Source organism: Cheilinus undulatus, linkage group 24, assembly GCF_018320785.1.
Source record: "Cheilinus undulatus linkage group 24, ASM1832078v1, whole genome shotgun sequence".
Classification (NCBI taxonomy): domain Eukaryota; kingdom Metazoa; phylum Chordata; class Actinopteri; order Labriformes; family Labridae; genus Cheilinus; species Cheilinus undulatus.
Genome location: NC_054888.1, coordinates 2,891,687 through 2,913,594, shown reverse-complemented (window position 1 = coordinate 2,913,594; position 21,908 = coordinate 2,891,687). Strand labels below are relative to the sequence as shown.

General features: G+C 39.5%; 2 protein-coding genes across 6 annotated transcripts in view; both read left to right on the top strand.

Annotated features, from left to right (window-relative positions):
- The window catches only part of mcf2la (mcf.2 cell line derived transforming sequence-like a), a 115,486-nt gene extending 106,528 nt beyond the window's left edge, over positions 1 to 8,958 (top strand). For 4 of the 5 annotated variants that reach the window (XM_041781823.1, XM_041781825.1, XM_041781824.1 and 1 more), the window contains 4 exons: positions 2,407 to 2,516; positions 2,599 to 2,711; positions 4,859 to 4,962; positions 5,150 to 8,958. In XM_041781823.1, the coding sequence (XP_041637757.1) occupies positions 2,407 to 2,516; positions 2,599 to 2,711; positions 4,859 to 4,962; positions 5,150 to 5,229 (407 nt within the window). In that variant the 3' untranslated portion in view covers positions 5,230 to 8,958. Of the gene's footprint in view, positions 1 to 1,188; positions 2,384 to 2,406; positions 2,517 to 2,598; positions 2,712 to 4,858; positions 4,963 to 5,149 lie in introns of those variants that run through there. The other variant, XM_041781827.1, reaches the window with a different exon arrangement.
- A 911-nt stretch (positions 8,959 to 9,869) lies between these two features.
- cab39l (calcium binding protein 39-like) overlaps positions 9,870 to 21,908 on the top strand; it is a 29,694-nt gene continuing 17,655 nt past the window's right edge. Inside the window, exon 1 of the mRNA XM_041782170.1 lies at positions 9,870 to 10,093. The gene's annotated coding sequence lies outside the window, so the exon portion shown is untranslated. The remainder of the gene's footprint in view (positions 10,094 to 21,908) is intronic.

Sequence of the window (21,908 nt, the reverse complement as noted above, 5' to 3'; positions counted from 1 at the left end):
TAAGCGCCCCCCCCACGCTCCGCCCATGGCTGAATGGATCGTCTAAAAGTCTCCTTGGACTCCTGAACCACGCAGATGCTCTGTGATATCACTGATGTTCTTTCTCCTCTTGAATGCCGTTTCTTCACAGGTCATTATTGTCATCGCCTGAACTTAAAGCGTATATTTTCAACCTTTTATTTAAGGAATGGGACAACATTGTGAAAAAGGCTGGCAGATGCAAAGACAGGAAAAAGAGACCGAGCTTTTCTTGCATTTTTCAGAGTATAGTGTGTGTATTTGAAGGACACAGCCATTATAGGATTATCTTTGAGGTTATAGTCCGCCTTTTTTAATCCTTGACTTTAGTATTTAAGACCAAAACCTAGACTTAAGTTCTTCGAGAGGTGCCAATACCCCTAGAAATACACTGATATGTAAACTATTTCAACCTATTTGAAACTAAAAACCACACACAGACGAGCTGATTATTGTTCTAACTGATTAACTTGTTTTTTTTTTAATATAGGTGTTTTTTTTGAGCTGTGAACATCTTTTTTGCCCCTGTCCCAACTTTTCTGGAATGTGTTGCAAGATTCATGTTCAGTTTGGGTCAGCTTAAAAACAAACTTTATAAATTTATCAGTTTGAACATTAAATAACCAGAGTTTGTGCTGTAGGATTTGCAAATCTCTGTGTTTTTATTTATTCACAAAGTCCCAACTATTTTGGAATTGGGGATTTTACTTTGCCTTGGCATTAATTTAACTCTAAACGTGGTGATGAAGCGTCAGCTGTAGTAATTAAGAGCATAAAATCACAAGTGAAACTTTTACTTTGGAGTAAAACATCTGAAATAAAGTTTATTTTGTTAGAAACGTCTGAATAAAAGCGGTGTCGTCGCCCCCTGCTGGCCCTGATAAAGACTGCTCACTAAAGCAACTTTCCTATTGGCTGTGCACTTCCTACATACAGTCTATGGTCAAAACATCTGGATTAATTTGACATTATTAATGATATTTTAATCTAAAGTGAGCTGTAAGGGTTAAAGTTGCCCCCCCTTATTTAAACTATATTTATGAGAATGATCAACATCTTCTGATTAAATTCTCAGCATGTAGAAATATTTTACAGATTAATAAACTGTGAAACTGCCTTTTAACTGACTCTCCAGCCAATCACTGATGTCCCGGCTGTCTCTCCATGCAGACTCGGCTCCTCACGTCACTCTGAGCAAAGTGAAGTGGATGAGTACCTCTAGTCTGTTACAGAGCAAGCGGCGAGGTACGGAGCCGCGGTGAGGCCGAGCGGATGTAGATGTTTGCTGTGCTTTGAAGTGGAGATGAGTGATGTTTACTCGAGGTAAAACCTAGTCAGATATACGGCTCTGTCTAAGCTGAAAGGACAGGAATCTTCCTCAAATCAAGCATCCTCTTTTCTTCTACGGTTTGGTGGTTTTCATGGTTTGATGTGGAGGATTAAACCTTTTATTCCAGCCTTGAAACAGGTCAAGAGTGGTCAAAACTCTGGTTGGTTTCCTCGATGTGATTCTGGGGATCTGTGTGCTGTCTGCTTGATTTTCTCTGGGGTTGTTCTGTTTGTTAAAACAGAATGTTTTTGTGTTTACCATAGACTGTATGTAAGACATGGACGTAGGATGGTTTTCAACTTTTTAATAGTGTTATACCAGGGGTGTCCAAACCGTGGCCTGGGGTCAAATGTGGCCTACAGCACATTTTTTATTGGTCACTGTAAATTCTAAAAAATAAACTGAAATATGGCCCACATTAGAACAGGAAGCTTGAGCTTGACTGTATTATACTTCTTAGTTTCAGCACTAGGGGGTGCTGCCGTGCTAATTCTGTAAACAAACATTTTGCAGAGCGTTAATCTGAGATGCCGTCTCTTTAAGAGCAGAAATAAAGCTAAAACTTTCAGAATAAAATTGGATTAAACTTCCATTTAGGACAATTTGTAAAGTAAGGGTGCCTGACCCCAACCTTCAGGGTTTGGGTGCTTGGCTTTATTTTCAGACCACAGATACTACGTCCACCTCCTATATACAGTGTGTGGCATACATGTGTTGATTATCACAGATGTTTGGAGGAAACGCAGAGTGAATCCATCTGTTTGGTGCTCCCCTTGAGGATTTCTGTGTTACTGCAACTCTCTTTTCAAGTGGCATTCAGCTTCCTCACATCAACGAACATTTCATAACTTTGTGCACTTCATCAGACTTTTAAAAGGTCCTAAAATTCTCCCGTCTTCCTGTCTAGAAGCACATCCTTTAAATTTTGGCCTAGTTTTGTTAATAAATTCAGAATATTTGAGCTTAGAATATGTATTTTAATGCCACTTGGAATGGGAGTAAAAATCCTCTCTTCTGCTTGCTAGTATGTAATTCTTCCCGTCTCCTTCCACCTGCAGGCTGGAACAAAGCGTCTCTCTCGGTGGACGCCACCGAAGAGAATGATGGATACTCCAGCAGCGAGGACCCCATCACCTCTGAGGCAGAGGACGACATGGGGAAGAAACTCGTGAGTCTTCATCTGCAGCGTTTCACATTGTCTGTGCTCGCCGTTCAATTCATTAACCTCTTAATGATGTTTGACCTTTCAGGCTCCAGGGAAGTACACGGTGGTAGCGGACTGTGAGAAGGCGGGACCTCAGGAGCTGTCCGTCAAGAGCGGAGACATGGTGCAGCTAATCAGAGAAGGAGAGGAGGGACAGTGGTAAACGCCTGCCATATTTAATATAAAGAATGTCTGAAAGTACTGGTTAGTTTTATGGTGAAGGGTCCAATCACTTATCTTAAATTTGAAGAGGACAGGGCAGTAAATAGAGGGGGAAATCAGGAAGAGAGATTGGGGCTGCAGGGCAGACTTGAACCTGAGCAACACATCTGTAGAATACATGAGGCATGACCTTAACCCTCAGGTGTTTTGCACCCTGGGTCCTCTCATTCTTGCATTTCTGCTAAAAGATTCAAGATGGGTGGAATTTAGAGATGTGAATACTGACTCCAGACCTTTGTGGTGAGGTTTGGGCACCTGACTATAACCTTTAGGGTTTGGTTGCCTGACCCTAACCTTCAGGGCTTGGGCGCCTGACCGTAACCTTTAGGGTATGGGTGCCTGACCGTAACCTTCAGGGTTTGAGCTCCAGACTATAACCTTCAGGGTTTGGGTGCCTGACCGTAACCTTTAGGGTATGGGTGCCTGACCCTTACCTTCAGGGTTTGGGCACCTGACTATAACCTTTAGGGTTTGGGTGCCTGACCGTAACCTTCAGGGTCCTGGCGTCTGACTATAACCTTTAGGGTTTGGTTGCCTGACCCTAACCTTCAGGGCTTGGGCGCCTGACCCCAACCTTCAGGGTTTGGACGTCTGACTGTAACCTTTAGGGTTTGGTTGCCTGACCCTAACCTTCAGGGCTTGGGCGCCTGACCCCAACCTTCAGGGTTTGGACGTCTGACTGTAACCTTTAGGGCTTGGGTGACTGACCCTTACCTTAAGGGTTTGGGCATCTGACTATAACCTTTAGGGTTTGGGTGCCTGACCGTAACCTTCAGGGTCCTGGCGTCTGACTATAACCTTTAGGGTTTGGGTACCTGACTATAACCTCTGAAATTTGGGGGCCTGACTATAACCTCTAGGGTATGGGTGCCTGACCCTTACCTTAAGGGTTTGGGTGCCTGACCCTAACCTTCAGGGTCTGGGCGTCTGACTATAACCTTTAAGGTTTGGGTACCTGACTATAACCTTTAGGGTTTGTATGCCGGACTGTAACCTTTAGATTATGGGTGCCTGACCCTAACCTTTAGGGTTTTGATGACTGACCTAACCTTCAGGGTTTGGATGACTGAACCCAACCCTCAGGGTTTGGGTGACTGAACCTAACCTTTAGGGTATGGGTGGCAGACTATATTCTTTAAGGTATGGGCACCTGACCCTAACCTTTAGGATACGGGCACCAGACTATATTAATTAGGGTATGAGCACTGCACTATAACCTTTAGGGTATGGGCACCTGACCCTAACCTTCAGGGTTTGGGTGACTGAACCTAACCTTTGGGGTCTTGGTGTCTGACTATAACCTTTAAGGTTTGGGTACCTGACAATAACCTTTAGGGTATAGGTGCCTGACCCTAATATTCAGGGTTTGGGTGCCTGACCCTTACCTTCAGGGTTTGGGCGTCTGACTATAACCTTTAGGGTTTGTGTGCTGGACTGTAACCTTTAGGTTATGGGCGCCCGACCCTTGCCTTTAGGGTTTCGATGACAAATTTGTCTCCCTCATTAAATCTTTTAATTTTTTCACAAAATTCTGAAGAAAAACAGCCGCTTACCGTAACCCCTGACAACGAGCTGAAAATAAACATCATGCAGTACATCATTCTGGTTATGGTGTGGGTAATTGAGGTCACTTCCTGCCCCATGATGGAGATCACCCTAATTTAGAGGTCTGCAGCCAGATCCTCTTGGAAAAAAGACAGAATCTGTTGAGTTTTTTTGTAAAAAGCTGTGAATTTTAAGGAGTTTTGATAGGATAAAGTCATTATATTCTTACAGTCTCTATTTAAAGAAGGTCTTAAATGGCCCAAAACATGTAGAATATTTCTGTACATAAGAATGCCTGCACATTAGTACATTTGAGACAGTATGCAGGCGTTTATGTGAAACTTGAATGGACTCCTTTACTTTTTATAAAGTTTTGACTCAATTTGAAACTGTGGCCCCCTCAAATACAGCAGAAGTTCTTACAAAAACTGATGGAATCTAGTAAAATTGAAGTATGACACCCTAATAACACATGAGGGTGTTTCATGAATCAGTGTTGTGCTTTTTTGTAAAGTCCTTGTTTGTTTAATTCTCTGCAGGTTTGTGAAAAACCTCCGCACCAGTAAAGAGGGTTGGGTTGCAGCAGCAAACCTCCTCAGCCTCATCTCAGAGTCCAAGTCATCGCAGTCGCTCAGCAGCTCAGGTACTTCTAATATTTCAGTCAGGAGCACTCGTCATACTTTAAACGCTTTTAAATAAATATGCTAGCGACCAAATCTATCCAACTCTGCTGGCTCGTGTTTGAGCTTTCCAGCATCCTTGCAGCATGAACATCTGCTGCTGCTGCGAGGAGAATCAACTCTGTTGTTGTTTGTGTGTTTCCCCTGCAGATGGCAGCGTCTCCGGGAACCTCAGCACTTCCTCCAGCTGCAGCGAGACTTACACCAGCTACTCCGACATCAAACCTTAAACCTCCATCATCCATTCCTCCACTGAAAACCCACTGACACGTGGATTTACAGAACCTGAAAGAGGACTCTGACAGGAGGACGGGATCCACATCCATGAAAGCTTTCTTTCATGTTACCTGCAGACAGACTCATTTAAAAGTCCCAGAACTTTTATGTAGGCAGCAGTAGAATATTCAGATGAATAGATTTTAGGGTTAACCTGCTCTAAAATGCATATTTTAGTTGCCTGGTTTTCTCCTCCTGTCAGGCCTTCTTTCAAACTTCTGTAAACTCCACAGAGAAGCTAAAGTCCTCCCTTCAATGACCCGTCTTAAATGTAGCATTAACGTGGTCAGACTTAAAGGAAATCTGCTCTAAAGTGAGCTGTCAGCAGCTGAAACATCCACACATCCAGATACTTAATCATGCATCGGCTCATGTTTCTCATACACTGTGAAGAGTGGCAGCTGGCTGCAACCAAAAGAAGACTTTGAGTGGCGTCTGAGTCGTTCATTCCCCCATTAATGATGCTGTATTCCTCCCATTTAGGCTAGTTTATCAGACCCTCCTTTAACCTCGGTGTGAGGTCAAAACCTTCACCTGGTGGCCCTCGACTTCTCTGACTGTCTACAAATCAGAGCGGCAGCTTGGAACAACTCCTAAACCTCCTTTTGCTGTTTGGCTCAAAGAATGATTGTGTTCTCTTCTCTGATCTGCTGGATTCTCCTCTCAGGAAGCTTAAGAAGTCGTTGGTCAGGCAGGTGTGACTGCATACCTGCGCTGTGTCACCTGAAAAGTCTTTGTGTGTGCACATTCTTGAACGAGTGTGCTGCAGAAGTAACCCGACTAGATTATGTCACAGAAGAGCCTGAGCTTGGCCATTGTGGACGCATCACAAGCAAATCAAAACTAAATGAACAGAGCAATAATCAGTGATTTATCAGTACAAGTGTAGGAAAAAACTATTTTATTTTACCACCTGAAGCAAAAATTGGTCCTCTTTATTGGTTATTTTTTCTAACAATCCCAAGCCAACACATACTACGGTTAATTTCACATGAGAAAAGGAGAAAATTCTCACAAATTAGAGCTTCAAACTTGGCAAAGACTGACATCTTTCTTGAAAACTAACAAAAAAATACATGAAAATAGCAGACAATTGGAGCTGGTTTGATGTGTAAATTGTTTTTCAAGTGTTTTAGTAGGTTTTTGCACATATGTTAGTCATAACTCGTCCAGTTTAAGGCCTTTACTCAAAGCTCTTACCCCTTTCATTATATTTCTGCTCTCAGAATCTGGTTTCCATACCCGTCAAGTTATGTCAAAATGATTTCATACACAATTTGTCCTGCAGAATGCACCTTAACCCAAATTTTACCATCCTTCAGCACTGTCTGCAGCATGTGCAATTGCACCTGCAATGTGGTTGGTTAAATATCTATATATCCTTAATATGCTTAAAGTTGCAGCACTTTTGCATGGTCAGATTGCTGCAAAATTGATGCCCTGTCCAAACGGCAAAGTTAGTTTTACATCTAATGCCTGTTTATCAGGCATTTGTGGATTTTTGCACTTTTTTGACCTGTCTGCAGGTGTAGCACCGACCTGCTCTACAAATGGTTATAGATTTCATAAAGTTGCAGCACTTTTTAAGGTCATATTGCTGCAACATTAAGACGTGATCCCAATGGCAAAGCTGCTTTAAAGATGCCTCTCTGTCATTTTTTTAATCATGAAAATTGCTGTTTGCCCTCAAGAATCTGCTGGTCATGCTCTTGTCTTTCCAAAGTTGTAGTTGCATGAATTTGTCCAGCAGGGTGCGCTGTGACTTGCAGTCCGCCATCCTCTGCAGCATGTGCAGTGCTAGCTCGCTGTGCAGTTGGTGAAACTGTCACTTTTGCAAATTGGAGCCCAGTCTAAATGGCAGAGCTTGTTTTGATCAGTCTGTGTCATGCAGAAGAGTGCACCTTGACTGGAAGTGTGCCATCCTCTCTGCAGCACAAATAGTGATACGCTCCACTACAGCTGGTCGGCCAGGCTCTTATCTATCTACTTTTTATGTAACTTCCTTTTGCCATCATGGTGAGTAAATTTAAGTTTAGGTCCTTTGTTATCTCTGCAGAACAAAGCTGATTTCCCCATAGAAACTAGTGACTTTTTCAAGAAACCGACATGTGCATGTCCTTTCAGGGCTTCCATACTTATCTCTTAAAAGCTGCAGACACATTTAAGATTGTCACAAACAAGGTTGCAGTTAGGGATGTATTAACTGTTTGTTTGGAGATATTATCTTCTGATTTCATGCAGGAGAAAAACAAACCTCTGCATCTTAATCCAGATGTACGTCATGGCCACTTTGAGCAACAAAAGCTCGACTGTCCCCTCCCTGTGCTCCCAGCCCTGCTCAGGCATGTGACAGAGTCCTTCATCTCTTTCTAAGCAGGCGCCGTCAGACCTTCATGACATGTTTGCACCTTCAGCCTGTGAGCAATATTTGTTTACTCGACAGCACCATGTAGCTGAGGAATCGTCAGAGTGGAGCGGGATTGTCAGGAAACTCCAGTTTTTAACCTTGTTACTGGAATGTGGGATCTAGTCCATGTGCATGCTTGATTTGCAGGTTTTCATGGACTTATTCCTCTCCAGCAAACCTGACTGACAAAATAGAAAGTGTGTTAAAAATTCGCCCACCTCATGGTGAAAAACACACAAAATAAAAGTTAAAATCTGATTTTTCTGCCTGAATGACACAGTTAGGGGTTGTAACAGAAGTCATGTATCTGTGATGTAAAATTGTGGATGCTTTGATATCACAACCAGCTGCTTTTACTTCTTTACACACAAAAACTTGCTATTCTGATCACTGAATGACACCTTTTTAAATGTTTTTCAAGAGTAAACCTGCTTTTTATATCACAGAATTTCTACTGAATCCAGAAGGCGCACTGTCAAACAATTCCTTCCTTTTTCCATGTCGATGTTGAATGTTTGATGCTGTTAAAAACACAAAAATCAGCCCCTACGTCCATCTGTTTGGTTTGTTTTAGCCACTTGCTTTTCAAATCCACGTTAAACTGTGGTTTTGTTAAATTTCGTCCACTTTTCTGATGTGAAAGCATTACTTTAATTGAATGTTGTTGTCTTTGTGCAAAGGAAAGACTCCGGAAAAAGGCAAAATCTACTCTCCAGACCTTTCTGCGTCATACTATGGCTGGTGTTACATGTTGTAAGTCCTGTAAGACTGAGAAATGTGCGTTACAATTGTACAGATGTGTCCTCTTATACCTCACGTTGGTTTCCTGCAGCGCATGTGTATTGTGAAGAGGATCATGGGTTCTTGTGTCTTTTTGTCTCTCTGTACATCAGCATGTTCCTCACAGATATCATTTAAAACTCAAATCCTTGCCCTGAATGAGGCGAGGGATTTTTACCAGGCACTGTCGTGTTTTATGAGAGTTTTGCCCTCCTGTGGAAGCTGACATGGGCACTAAACTTGTCAGTGTTCATCATGATCACACAATACTGAATTATTTGTACTTTTGACTGAAAAGGCTGGAGAAATGAGAAGGGTTGTTATATTTTTTATTTTCATTTTATGCAGCACATTGCAGCAACCACTGTCTTTATTTTCCTATTGTATCTACTGAGTATGGTGTTGATATAAATATATTATAATGAGACATATAGGTGTATATTTGTACATATGTAATTCTGAATTGTATGTAAAATTAAATGCAGCTTTAATAAAGTCTGAGACAGTTTCCTCTACAAGGTTTTGCCTTTTTGTGTGAAATCAAAGAATTTTATTGAATTAACATCTAACTTTAAGTTGGAGCACAATTTACCATCACATTTCTGTTCACATATAGTTTAAAACTTTCATTTATAAAGTCAGGAGACGTTATAAAAAACAATATGGAAACATAAAAACACAACTGGTGGTATATATTTAAAAAAAGGAGGAAAATAAAAAAAAAATGCCCAAATTTAAAAATAAAAATAAACTACACAAAAAAATCAAATTAACTGATGAATCGCCAGTATTTTCAATCATTAACATTATCCGGAAGTCCAACAACTACGTTGCAGCTAACGGCCAATGAGCTTTGCCCCGTTTAGACTGTCATAATATGGCTCGGGGCGTTCCAATTCGTTCACCACCCTACCTTTGAACCTCTTTCCCCCGCCCTTTATCCTCGTATTAACACCTATAAGTGAATTTGTGACGCACAAGATATCTGACGTGTAAAATAGGGTCGACTGATTTGTATAACGCGTGATAATTTCACGTATTTTTAGTGATATTCAAGACAAATCGGGTAAATTGTCTTGCTAAGAGAAAATGCGAACGCGGCTTAGCCGTTGCTGGAAAGATACAGATGTGTTAAGCTAGCGAGCGGGAGAGGATAAATATCGGAAGTGACGCGATTTGCAGCGTAAAGCTATTTAGTCCGTAAAAAAACATAACAGCGTGCGAAAATGGCGCATTAAATATTTAATTAATCGAGAATAATTGTACCTTTATGCGTGTAATAAATATAAGTTTGAATTTCAGTTACGCCCTCCCTTTTTTCGACCGTTACTTCAAACGTTCTAGCGCGCGAGGTTTTTTATTATGGAAGGTTACACCGGAAGTCGTTAGATCCGTGTTGTTGCTAGCTCGACAGAAAAACTGGAAAGCGACCAGATGGAATTCAGCTCTGCCTTCTTAACAGATTCCTTTCATTTTAATTGTGTCAGGGACATTTTTCGCCAACTTTCCTGCTAACCAGCAGCCCTGGCGTGACTACAGAAGCTAATCCGGGAGCCACGGCTGCGCTGTGAAGCGGGACAGACGCGTTGAAGACATTTAAAGATCCCCAACCAAACATCTTCTCACTGAAGGTATCGTTTCTAGCACATACTGTCGAAGAGCATGAGCTAGTAGTTATCCTACTGCTGATAAATGCTGCCCTTGACAGTGTTGGTAACTTCAGTTAGGGCTTGTATGTAGTGATATTTGGGCTGTCCTTCCAGCTACGTGCTTTACAACAGTTGTTGCAGACTGCTGTGATTAGCTTTGGAAATCTGTCAAACAAAAAGGGAGTTTAGCCTGGAGGCGAGAGGGGTGTAGCCTTGTTAAATCACATTGTCTGGGACTGTTTATGCGGCCTTATGTCTTATTTTAGTGCTGTCTGCTTTGTGGGCTGTAATACAGCTAAACAACATCCTAAATGTCGTTCTTTAGACTTCAGCAGCTCAATTACTGGACGCGTTTTCTGTTTTTGTTATTTTTTCTCCTAGCTGTCTTACTTTGGACGTCTAGCATTAAGCTAGCCGGAATGAAAACAAGGCCCCTTCCGGTCAGGAATTTCAAAATAAATCAAGCCTAAAAACTAGCGCCGGTGACGCGTTTTATGGATTTTTTTTTTTTTTTTAGTTCAGGACAAATTACCGTTAGAAGCTGTGTTTAAATCTTTTTATAATGGGCACACCACAAAACCAAAGATTAAAGACTTTGTCAAGGGTTTCTTGAAGACAATATCAACGTAAGTGGTTATTGACATGATCGGTGTATTTCCTGGCGGATCCGTTTCCTGGTTGTAACCGGACTAAAATGTAGGAGAAACTCTCGTTTTTCCGTTTTTTCATTTTGACCAAAAACAGGGAAAAAAAACCCAAAACAAAACAAAACAAAACAAAAAAAAAACAAAACAAAAAAAAAAAAGAAAAGAAAAAAAATACGTAAAAATTAGCCGTTTTTCTTTTTTTTTCTTTTTTTCTTTTTTGACTACAAATGGATTAAATGGGAACAAAAGTTTTTTCCCCGTTTTTTCATTTTGGTCACTAAAACGGGAAAAACAAACAACCACATTTTAAAAAAAGGGGTGCATTTTTTTTTTTAATTTCAATTCCATTATTTTGTTTTCTTCATTTAATGAAAAACTCGAGGAAAAGGAAATCACGTGACCCATTGGGAAAGTTGAGCTTTTCAAAATAAAAGCTTCCATGTCAAAACAAGAGCCATCCATTGAATTTTACAGTATTATGACAGGCAAAAGTGCTCTTTTTACATTATATGATGAATAAAATAAAAGTTTGATTTACTGGCAATTTAATGGACTGTATTGTACGATCTCTTTTTAAAATATCTTCTATTCTTATTCCATATATATATTCAGTGCTTAAAAAATTTATTAGACCACCCTAACCAAAGTAAGGTTTATGCCACAGCTGCCCTAAATTAACAGCAGTGGTAATTACCAATCATTTTTTATGTTTCTGCAATGGTTAATACACCGATATGTAGAAGCTCTTTAACCCAAATGCTATTTGTAATGCTAAAATATAATTATTATTGTTATCCATGAATTTTCAAATTTACTGATTTACAAAAACCCCTGAAAAATAGTAAAACACATTATTATTTTTTGATTAATATGTCAAATTATAGTTATTTACTGTCATTCCTGAAGAGAAAAACAAGTTTTAGTGGTTGAATGTTATGCTTGATTCATTTCTGACTTCTCAGAGAAGCCCAGTGAGCCGGCTCAAATTTGGGTGAATTCGGTTTGAAATTCCTCATTCCTGTTCAAAATGGTAAAACGTGGAGAGCTGACTGAAAAATGAAAGAGTCCGCATTAAAGCACTTCATGATGCTGGATGGTCTCTGAGGCAGATATGACAGGTGGTCTAATACATTTGTTAAACACTGTACATATAATTATTATCATACTATTAAACACAATGGATGGCTCTTGTTTGACATGGAGGCTTTTACTTTGAAATGCTCACCTTTCCCAGTGGTCACATGACTTCCTTTTCCTCGAGAATTCCATTAAATGAAGAAAACAAAATAGCGAAATTGAAACAAACAAATCTGGACCCTGTTTTTTTTAAATGTTTTTTGTTTTTCCATTTTTGTAACAAAAATGAAAAAAAAAGTTTTTTCCATTTTTTCCTTTTTTGGTCAAAAACGTAAAAACGGAATAACGAGAGTTTCTCCCATCTTTTGAGTCTGGTTTCAAGCAGGAACTGGATCTGCCAGAAAATACACTGATCTGAAATATTAGTTTGATTAATCCTGGACATAAGGGTTAATGTCAACCATGTGAACATGATCATTTCCACTGAGAAAATGGACATTTTAACATGGGACGTCTAAGTGACCTGCGCTGTTTCAGCAGCCAGCCTCTAGTGGATGCTCCAGGAACTGCAGCTTTTTATACACCAGCATAGCTCAAGGCTGCCACTTGATTATTTTGCAGGATAATATTTTGCAGTTTGTAGTGGCTTCAACTATGCATGCACTCCTAGTTTGTGTTATTTATTTATGCACCTGAATTTTGACATGCTGTAGGCTAAATTCAGCTATAGCTAAGAATTTTAGATGGTTGTTTTGATTTTTATACAAAAATAACACTTAAGTGTTAAGGTACTTTTAATGAAAATTGCTTTTCTTCATATATTTATAATTTTAGCTTTACTTATATATTTTTTAAAGTTGGTATTTAAATATGTGATAACTGAAGGTAATGCTCTGTTTTATTTTGAAGCAGTAATACCTGACTTCCTGTGTCCCTCTGTCTCCCACTGTTAACCTTGACAGACAGACAGAGCAGAATCAGAGGCAGTATAGTCCTGACAGGACAGGCCTGTCTGTTACCAGTGCAGGGTATTAACCCTTAATGATCCTGCACACAACTTCAGTAGCAGACGAACTCTTATCATGAAGGATTTCTCCTCGTTTAGGCACGTGAGCGTGCTATCTAAGACCCTCAGAGCCCTGACGTTTGCAGTAAAAGGCAGGTGAAATACAGCAGATCTGAGGTGTGGTTCTCTGTCTGTCTTTAACTTACTCTGAAGTTTTACAGCAGCTAGTCTTTGTCTTTATGATCTGTCTCTCACCTCATATTTTACTCTGTTAGGGTATTTTGGCCTGTATATGAAGAGGTCAGGGAGAGAGCAGGAAATGACGCGGGGAAGGAGCTGAGGTTGATCTGACTCTTCGCTGCTGTACATGTGATCATGAGCTAACTGCTTGGTCATCTGTGCTGCAAAATGAGTAAAAATGAAGGTGAAATCCTGGCTGAGAAGGCCCTACAGGTGTATTTATGTGTGGTTGGTGATGCAACCTGCTCATTCTGATCGCTGTCATTGGCTGATGCAGGCAGGAAGTCCAATCAGGGGTCATAAAGGTCAGATCTAGTTTAACCACTCACTTTGTAAGATTACTGACAGACCTTTTCAGCCTCTGTGGGTCATTTTCCTCCTCCAAACAGACTGGTAACAACCTCGCTGATCCACTGTGTAACCAGCCAAGAAATATCAGTAGCTGCCAGATATGTTGGCTACCAGAAGCTGATGTGAAGCCATTTTTTAAGGAGTTGTAACATCTGCTGTCCAAGTCATATCCCTGCAAATCCCTCATGGTCACAACGGAGACTTTTCTCTCATTTCAGCAAGGTGCGTCTCAGACACTACTGCAGCAGTCTTCCCAGCGTTTCGTCCTCCTGCGACTAGACATTTGCTGCATTCATAAAATCCTCTTCACAGCTCCAACAGGAAGAAATTTCTGCGCTCATTTTTAATCCCAGGATTAGACTGGAAGCACAGATGCCGTCTTTTTCAGGGAGTGTTCCTGCAGGGTTTCCTTGGAGAGGAAAATCTCCTTGTGAGGCTGTGCAGAGACAGCCGAGCTTTGTAGTTTGAGACGGGCTCTAAACACTTAGATCCTCAATTGTCTCTGCTTTGGTGGCTGCTGTATGGGAGGTGCACGTTTCAAGGAGCAAAGCAGGTGGTTTCTAACTTTAAGAGGTGTCAGAAAGCTTTGAATCACATTTTATCAATATTTTTTTGATGTAAGGTGTTTTAAACCGGCACTATCTGCTTTTTTAATAATCATGCTACGTATATTTTGTGAGAGCTGAGCAGGAGAGGAATGGCTCCATCTCAAAGTTCAGTGGGAGCAGACTGGGGTTAAGCGTCTTTCCTGAGGACTCATTGACATGTGGTTAAAAGAGCTGGGGATCAAACCCATGACCTTTCAAAGGTAGGAGCACCCCTCACTGTTCAGAGTATTACAGCACAGACGTGCTGTGATCCAGGATCCTTACATCCCTACGTCATAGACATGCATGCCCACGATTTCTGCAGACTTTCCACGTGTGTTCACTCTCTCAGGATGAACTGGTTGGATTTTACAGGTCGAAGTTGCAGGCTTAATATTCGTACCCCAGCCCCTCTTCTTCTTGAGCCACTGCTAGGGCTGGACGATGATGGCAAAAATAATAATCATGATTATTTTGGTTGATATTGAAATCGCGATTAATAAACACGATTATTCGTTGATTTCAAAATTTGAGTATTTATTGAACCACAACATAAAAGAACAATCAAAAATACATTAGTAACAAGTAAAATAATAACAATATATTAAATAATAGCAATAAAAAACAATAAATAAAAATAAATATCCAATCTACATGCACTCCAGTAAAACTTGCAAAGTTTGCAACATGCAAAAAACAGTAATAGCAGCCAAAAACACAACCTAAAATACTCTTTGAAGCACACATTAATCATTTTTCTTCGATTGTTATGTTTTTATGATCATGAGAAGCCAAAATTGAAATCACAATCAAAATTCAAATGTCCAGCCCTAGCCACCACTATACACTCAGCGGCCACTTTATTAGGTACACCTTGCCTTTAGAACTGCCTTAATTTCTCTGGCATAGTTTCAACAGTGTTGGCACCATTCCTCAGAGACTTTGGTCCATACTGACATGATGCACCTTTTTGTACCACGGTCGTTTCCATTATATTAGGAAAAACCAAACTGCGCACTGATTGGCTCGTCTCATTTGATTGACAGGTAGCTTGACAGGCAGATGCGACTACCAGCAAGCTTCAGTGCTAGCTAGCTGACAGGAAGGGGAGCTCAGTGGGTGGGGTCTTGTCTTCCCTTTAGGTCAGGGGTGTCAAACTCAAGGCCCAGGGGCCAAATCCGGCCCGTGATACAGTTACACCCGGCCCACAAAATCTCCTATTATTAATATAACTGGAACAAAATTCTGAGGTCAGCAGATTTACTCCAGTTTAAAAACTGTAAACGGAACCTTGATGATATCAAATATCCTTAAGTCAGAAAAATTTGTGTTTTCATTTCATTTTTTTCAATTTTGCATTGCATAATTATGACCTCAATTGATTATTAGAGCTTTTTATTTCATATTTTAAACTTTTACATTTATTATTTTGACTTTTTATCTCATATTTTAACATTTAAAACTTAGAATTTTGACTTTTTAAAATAATTTTAGCTTTTTCAATTTATGATTTTGACTTTTTATCTCATATTTTGACCTTTTCTTCTCATTATTTTAACCTTTATCTCATATTTTGACGTTTTCAATTTATTACTTTGACTTTTTATCTCATATTTTGATGTTTTCAATTTATTACTTTGACTTTTTATCTTATATTTTGACCTTTTCTTCTCATTATTTTAACCTTTATCTCATATTTTGACATTTAAGGTGCACTATTGACTTTTTTTAATTTCAGATTTTATGCCTACTAATCATTTTGTCTTTGTGCTAATTTTCTCCCATAGTTTATTACTGGTGAAAATGAGGTTGACAGTGTGGTTTAATGTGGACCCTGTTAGACCCTCAGGTTAGACCTGAATTCAGGATCCGGCCTCTTCTGTGATTGAGTTTGACAGCCCTGCTTCAGGTCGATCTAAAGTTCGGTCGAGACCGCGATTTCAATAAAGAGGCCGCCACTGCAGCAGGTTGAGTCCGCCTATTGTAATCAACAGCTGACGTCACAGTTGCGGCTCCACAGGACTTAAACTCCAGTTGCATGTGTTACAGTACATCACAAATGTCTGCCTCTGCATTCCAGACAGTCAGAAGAAGTGACGTTCATCAGCGGCACTCAGACACCTTCCTTTCTTCCTTCTTCAGTCTTTAGAGCCGCCACGACTTCATGAAGATATTTCAAGCATTCCTCCAGGCCTCCTCATGAGAGATTTAACTTGAATCAGAAACACAAGTAGTAAAAAGTTATCTCCTGCAGAGATCTTGCATTAATGCTTCAGACCGGCGTTGGAGAGCGTTCAAAGCTCTGTGCAGAGTTTAAAGCATGCATGCTGTGAAACCAGTTAGTCTCCGAGTGTGTGGACGGGCTGATGTGAAACCTGCTTTTAGCACGAGTCATCAAAGTCGTATCCACCACTACTGAATGACACGTAGGTGTGACCATCGCTATCAGGCTACGATGAAATGACTCTGATGTTAGTCATCAAAGACGCCCATGCATATTTGACTGTGTGTGTGACTTAATCTCAGGCTGCCAAAGGCATCCATGCTATTTGATGAGCTCACTGCTTTGGGTCCTGTGATAAAAATCAGGAGAACAATCAAAATCAAGCCTGTGAATGATGAGAAATCAGTGCTTTACCAGCTGGATGTAAAATGACACGTAGGGGAGAGTGTTGAGGATGGTTGAGCATCTGAATAAAAACTGTAAAAATAAGAAGGAAGCCTCAGCTTCATGAATGAGGTGCTGGTTTGGATGTTTCCTGAACGAGCACCTGTTCATTCAGTAAACATCCGGTAAAGATGAGAGTGTGGTTTTCCTCTTTTTACATGTTTGCTTTTACATTAAGCTGGCGAGTCAGTAAAGGTCACCCTTCTAATCCTGCTTAGAGCAGAAATATGTCATCACTCCTACATCTATAGGCTACATCCAGTCCTTCATGTGTCTGACCGCACTCTGCAGAGGTCAAACTAGTGTTGTCTCATTAGCAGATATCTCAGCCTCTATGGCACTGATCATCAACTGGTGGCCCTAGGGCCAGATCAGGCCCCCCAAAGCTTCCTGTGCGGCCCCAGAAGATCATTAAATTCAGAAAAGGAGATGTTTTGGTTTTAAGAGTTTCCTTTGGCTTTAAATGTCTGCAGCTGTTAAATCCATCCCACAAACAATTAATACTGAAATAGTTTTAAAATGAATTAACATTTAATCTGCTTTTATAGAAATTCACTTGTCAGCAATTATTAGTAAATATGTAAAAATAAAAAGGGTTACAGTTGGCAGAAATGTTGCAAATATGGCCAGTTAAAATGGTGGAAAAGGGCTAGAAAGTGGCAAAACTGGGTTGCAGACAAAAATCAGCAGGAAAAGTGGTGAAAAGAGGTTAAAATGTGGCAAAAAATGGTAAAAGAGGAATAAAGGTGCAAAAAGTTTCAAAAATGGATTACAAGTTGCAAAAATAGTGAAAAATGTCAGGAAAATGGGTTAAAAAGTAGCAAAAATAGAACAAAAATGGCAAAAATTGATAAAGGAGTGGACCAGAGGGGATGAAACATGTCGGAAAAGTGGTTTAAAAGGGGTAAAAGGGCAAATAGGGGAAAAACTATCCATAATGGGTTAAAAGTGGCAAAATAGCCTGGCAAACTAGTGAAAAGGGTTTTTAAGAGTGGCAAAAATTGGTTCAAAAGTGGCAAGAAAATAGTGCAAAAATTAATGAAAAAGGATTAAAAATGGCAAAAACAGAAGAAAACTAGCAAAATGGTTAAAAGCGTGACACGAGACCACAAGTTTTGGTTTTAAAGGTGTTGTTTGGCAATAAATGTCTGCAGCTGTTAAACCCACCCCAAAATTAATTTAACATTTAATATTGAAAAAGTTTAGAAATGACTAAACACTTGATCGGTTTTTACAGAAATTCACTTGTCAGCTATTATTAGTAAGTATTTCAAAAATATATATAAAATTTGTCAAGACTGGTGGAAATGTTGCAACAATGGCCTGATCAAAGAAGTGAAAAGGGCTTAGCAGCAAAATAGGTTGTGGGGTGGCACAAAGGGACAAAAATTGGCTGGAAAAGTGGTGAAAAAAGGTTAAAATGTGGCAAAAATTGGTAAAGAGGAATAAAGGGGCAAAGAGTATCAAAAATTGGTTAAATTGAAAAAAAAAAACAGTGCAAACAGTAATGAAAAGGGTTAAAAAAAGTGGCAGATAGTTGAAAAGTTGCAAAAATTGATAAAAAAAAAAAGTAGCACAAAGGGAATAAATAATGAAACAAAAGTGGTGGAAAAGGATTAAAGAATAGTAAAAATCGGAAGCAAAAGTCTGGAAAATGAACTAAATGTAGCAAAACTGTCCTGGCAAAGTAGTGAAAAGCATCATGCTGTTGGGGTGCTTCTCAGCAGCATCATGCCGTTGGGATGCTTCTCAGCAGCATCATGCCGTTGGGATGCTTCTCAGCAGCATCATGCAGCGGGGATGCTTCTCAGCAGCATCATGCAGCAGGGATGCTTCTCAGCAGCATCATGCAGCAGGGATGCTTCTCAGCAGCATCATGCCGTTGGGATGCTTCTCAGCAGCATCATGCGGCGGGGATGCTTCTATGCAGCATCATGCGGCGGGGATGCTTCTCAGCAGCATCGTGGCCATTCTTCACTGCAGTGTTACAGAGAAGAATGGAGTTAAATTGTTGTTTCCAGGTGTGTGTTGATTTTTAAATGTGTTTTCACTTTGACATTAGGAAGTTTTTGTTAGTTTTGCTGTCTAAAGAGCTAGATTATATCTGCCATGGTTGATTTATAAAATCATTTAAAAATTTCATAAATCATCCAAGGGGGTGAATACTTTTTATAGGCACTGTATCTGTAACTTTATTCACACAAACTAAACTGAATGAGGTTCAGCTTGATCTGTGATTTTCAGTAAAAAGTTTATTCTCTGTAATTATTTAAAGTCAGACTGTTACCTCAGTGATGTCAGATTGTCCTTTATCCCGCCTTCTTTATTTAACTCTGTCTCAGAGAAATGAATACTGGGGATGGATGTGGAGCCTCTCCCTCTCTCTCTCTCTAGATTAATCTTAAACAGAGCAGCCTTCTCTGTGTGATGGAGCCCACTGGGCACCAGATTAATTCCATTACATAACATTTACTCAGTCTTAAGTAGGCTACAAGTGAAAACCAAGGCTTCTCAGTCACCTCCAGCTTAACATTTCCATCACCTCAGGAAGTTTGATCAGATGATTAAAGAGGATCTATTAAGTAATCTTTAATAATCAGAAATATTCAGCTACAGCTGCAACAACAAGGGAGGATATTAGACTAAACGGTTATTATCGGCTGTTTCAGTCTTGGATAAATTTGCAGGAAAGTTTGCCTACTTTTGTCACCTTTTCCTTGTTGCTTGCTTCCACTTTGACAGATATTGAAAAGGCAAAATTTTGCAGCACTAATCCTGCCATGTTTTCTTTTTTTTTTATAACTTTATTTTTCTCATTTTCCAACAACATAAACAACACAATGCATTCCTGCCATGTTTTCTACCTTTTCCTCACATTTTTGAATTTCGCTTTACTTTCACCCACTTTCATCAAACATAGTTGGTGCAATTTGACTCTCAAGTTGCCAAAACGTTTGCTACTTTGAGCCTTTTTGATTTGGAGCTATTATTGTTGCAAAAGTATTTGCAGAAACGTACAAAGATCTGTGCACAAATCTGCAAATGCAGTTCACTGAAAGTGTCCAGCATAACAAACACTGTGTTCAGTTAATCACCTCACATGTAAAAGAATGTTGCCCACACTGTAAAGATATGCTTTCCCCCTAAATGGAGCAAGCAAATGGTGCGACGTCCAATCTCGTAGTGATGCCTTTGCCTCTGTGTCAGTATAGAAGACCTTCACTCGTTCATAACTCATCTGAAGGAAATGAAGTTGGCACCGATCGCTGCTGCAGACTCGTCCTGTGGTCCTGCTGCAGACGGCCCCTTATCGGCAACTCCAGAAAACTCTAGCTGCTCATATTTGAGCGGCATTCTGGGGTTTTATGTGGTATTGTGAGATTTTTATTACAGAGCTAAAATTGATGTAATAAATCCACTGCGTTCTGGAGTTAACCACTTTGTCTGAGTGCCATCCTGGGAAATACTCGGCTTCCCACTCCTCATGTTGGGCTTTTTATGTCCACAGTGTCTGCTGTTGTGTTATTGTGGTGATAAGTGCTGTAAATCTGTGAGTTTAAAGGAGCAGTTTCAATAGTTTTGCTGCTTGGAAATGCATGAAAATGCACCAGTGGATTAATGTTGGTTCTGTTGCAAATTTAGTTGCACAAAACTTTTACTATATACACCAGATAGAAACTGAGAGGATCATCATATTAGTAGATTTTATCCCCTAAATTAGGGGTGTCAAACTCAACCACAGCAGGGGCCGGATTCTAAATTTAGGTCTAACCCGAGGGCTGAACTGGGTCAACATTTAACCACAAACTGTCATAATCATATCATCAGTAATAAACTATGAAAAAAGCACTGATGATCGGATGATTTTGAGATTAAACAAGTCTAAGTGATACGTTTAAAGGCTCAAAATCTGAGATTAAAAGTCAAACTTATAAGATCAAAAGGTCAGAACATTAAATTAAAAGTCAAAAAAGGTTTTAAAATGCAACTAAATGAGATAAATTCAAAAATCCTGAGTTTTAAAGGTCCGAATATGGGATAGAATTCAAAATAGAACGTTTAAATTTCAAAATTTTAGATAAAAAAAATCAAAATCAGGAGTTTTAAAGGTCCAAATATGGGATAGAATTCAAAATAATACATTTAAAATTCAAAATATGAGATTAAAAAAAATCGAAATCATGAGTTTTATCAGTCAAAATATGAGATAAAGTTGTAAATCATGAGGTTTATCCGTCAAAATATGAGATACAATTCAAAATAAAAGGTTTTAAAGGTCCAAATTATTAAGACACATTAAGAAATTCAAAATCATGAGTTTAAAGAGTCACAATATGAAATAAAATCAGAGTTTTATCCATCAAAATATGAAAAATATCACAATCATACATTTTAAACTTTAAAATATGAGATAAAAAGTCAAAACCATGAGTTTTAAAGGTCAAAATGTAAGATAAAATTGGAAATAATGAGTTTTAAAGGTGCAAAATCGAGAATACATTTAAAATGATGAGTTTAAAAGGTGAAAATAGGACTTAAATTTTAAGATTGGGAATCCAGAAGGTCAAAATACTACATAAAAAGTCATATTTATAGTAGTATATGTAGTATAGTAATAATTCTTTCTTTTTTTACTTTCAAAGTTTATGACTTTGGATATTTTAAATCATTGAGGTTTACATTTTTATACTGAAGACATCTGCAGACCTCATATATGTTGGCCAGCTATAATAAAAGTTTTAATGATCTTGCCGGCCGGGTTTAACTGTACCATGGGCTGGATTTGGCCCCCGGGCCTTGAGTTTGACACCCCTGCCCTAGAACCAGGAGTTGTACCTCTGTTTGTCCCAATCTTTTGAGCAGATGTTGGTATAATACACATGAGATGAAGAAGCTCAGCGGCTCTGACGTTTACATGCAGACTTTGCAGAGGTTTGGTGTTTTAGCTCTGTCGTTGTTATTCATGGTCACTCCAGCAGGAAACAACATGGCGGCGTTGAAGCCTGTGTGTAAATGTAGAAATATAACCTTGGTGAATTTTTTATGGATTAGATTTGCTTTTCTGTGCAGAAATTTGAAGAGAAAAGGTTGCTAGCACTGGTAATGTCAGTACAAAATGAAAGAAAACTAATCCATGTTTTACATGTTTACCTCCAGGTGTAAAGAGGCAGACATTCCTCTGAAGACGTCGTGTTGCAGCGCCCGTCAAGCTTCTTTGATA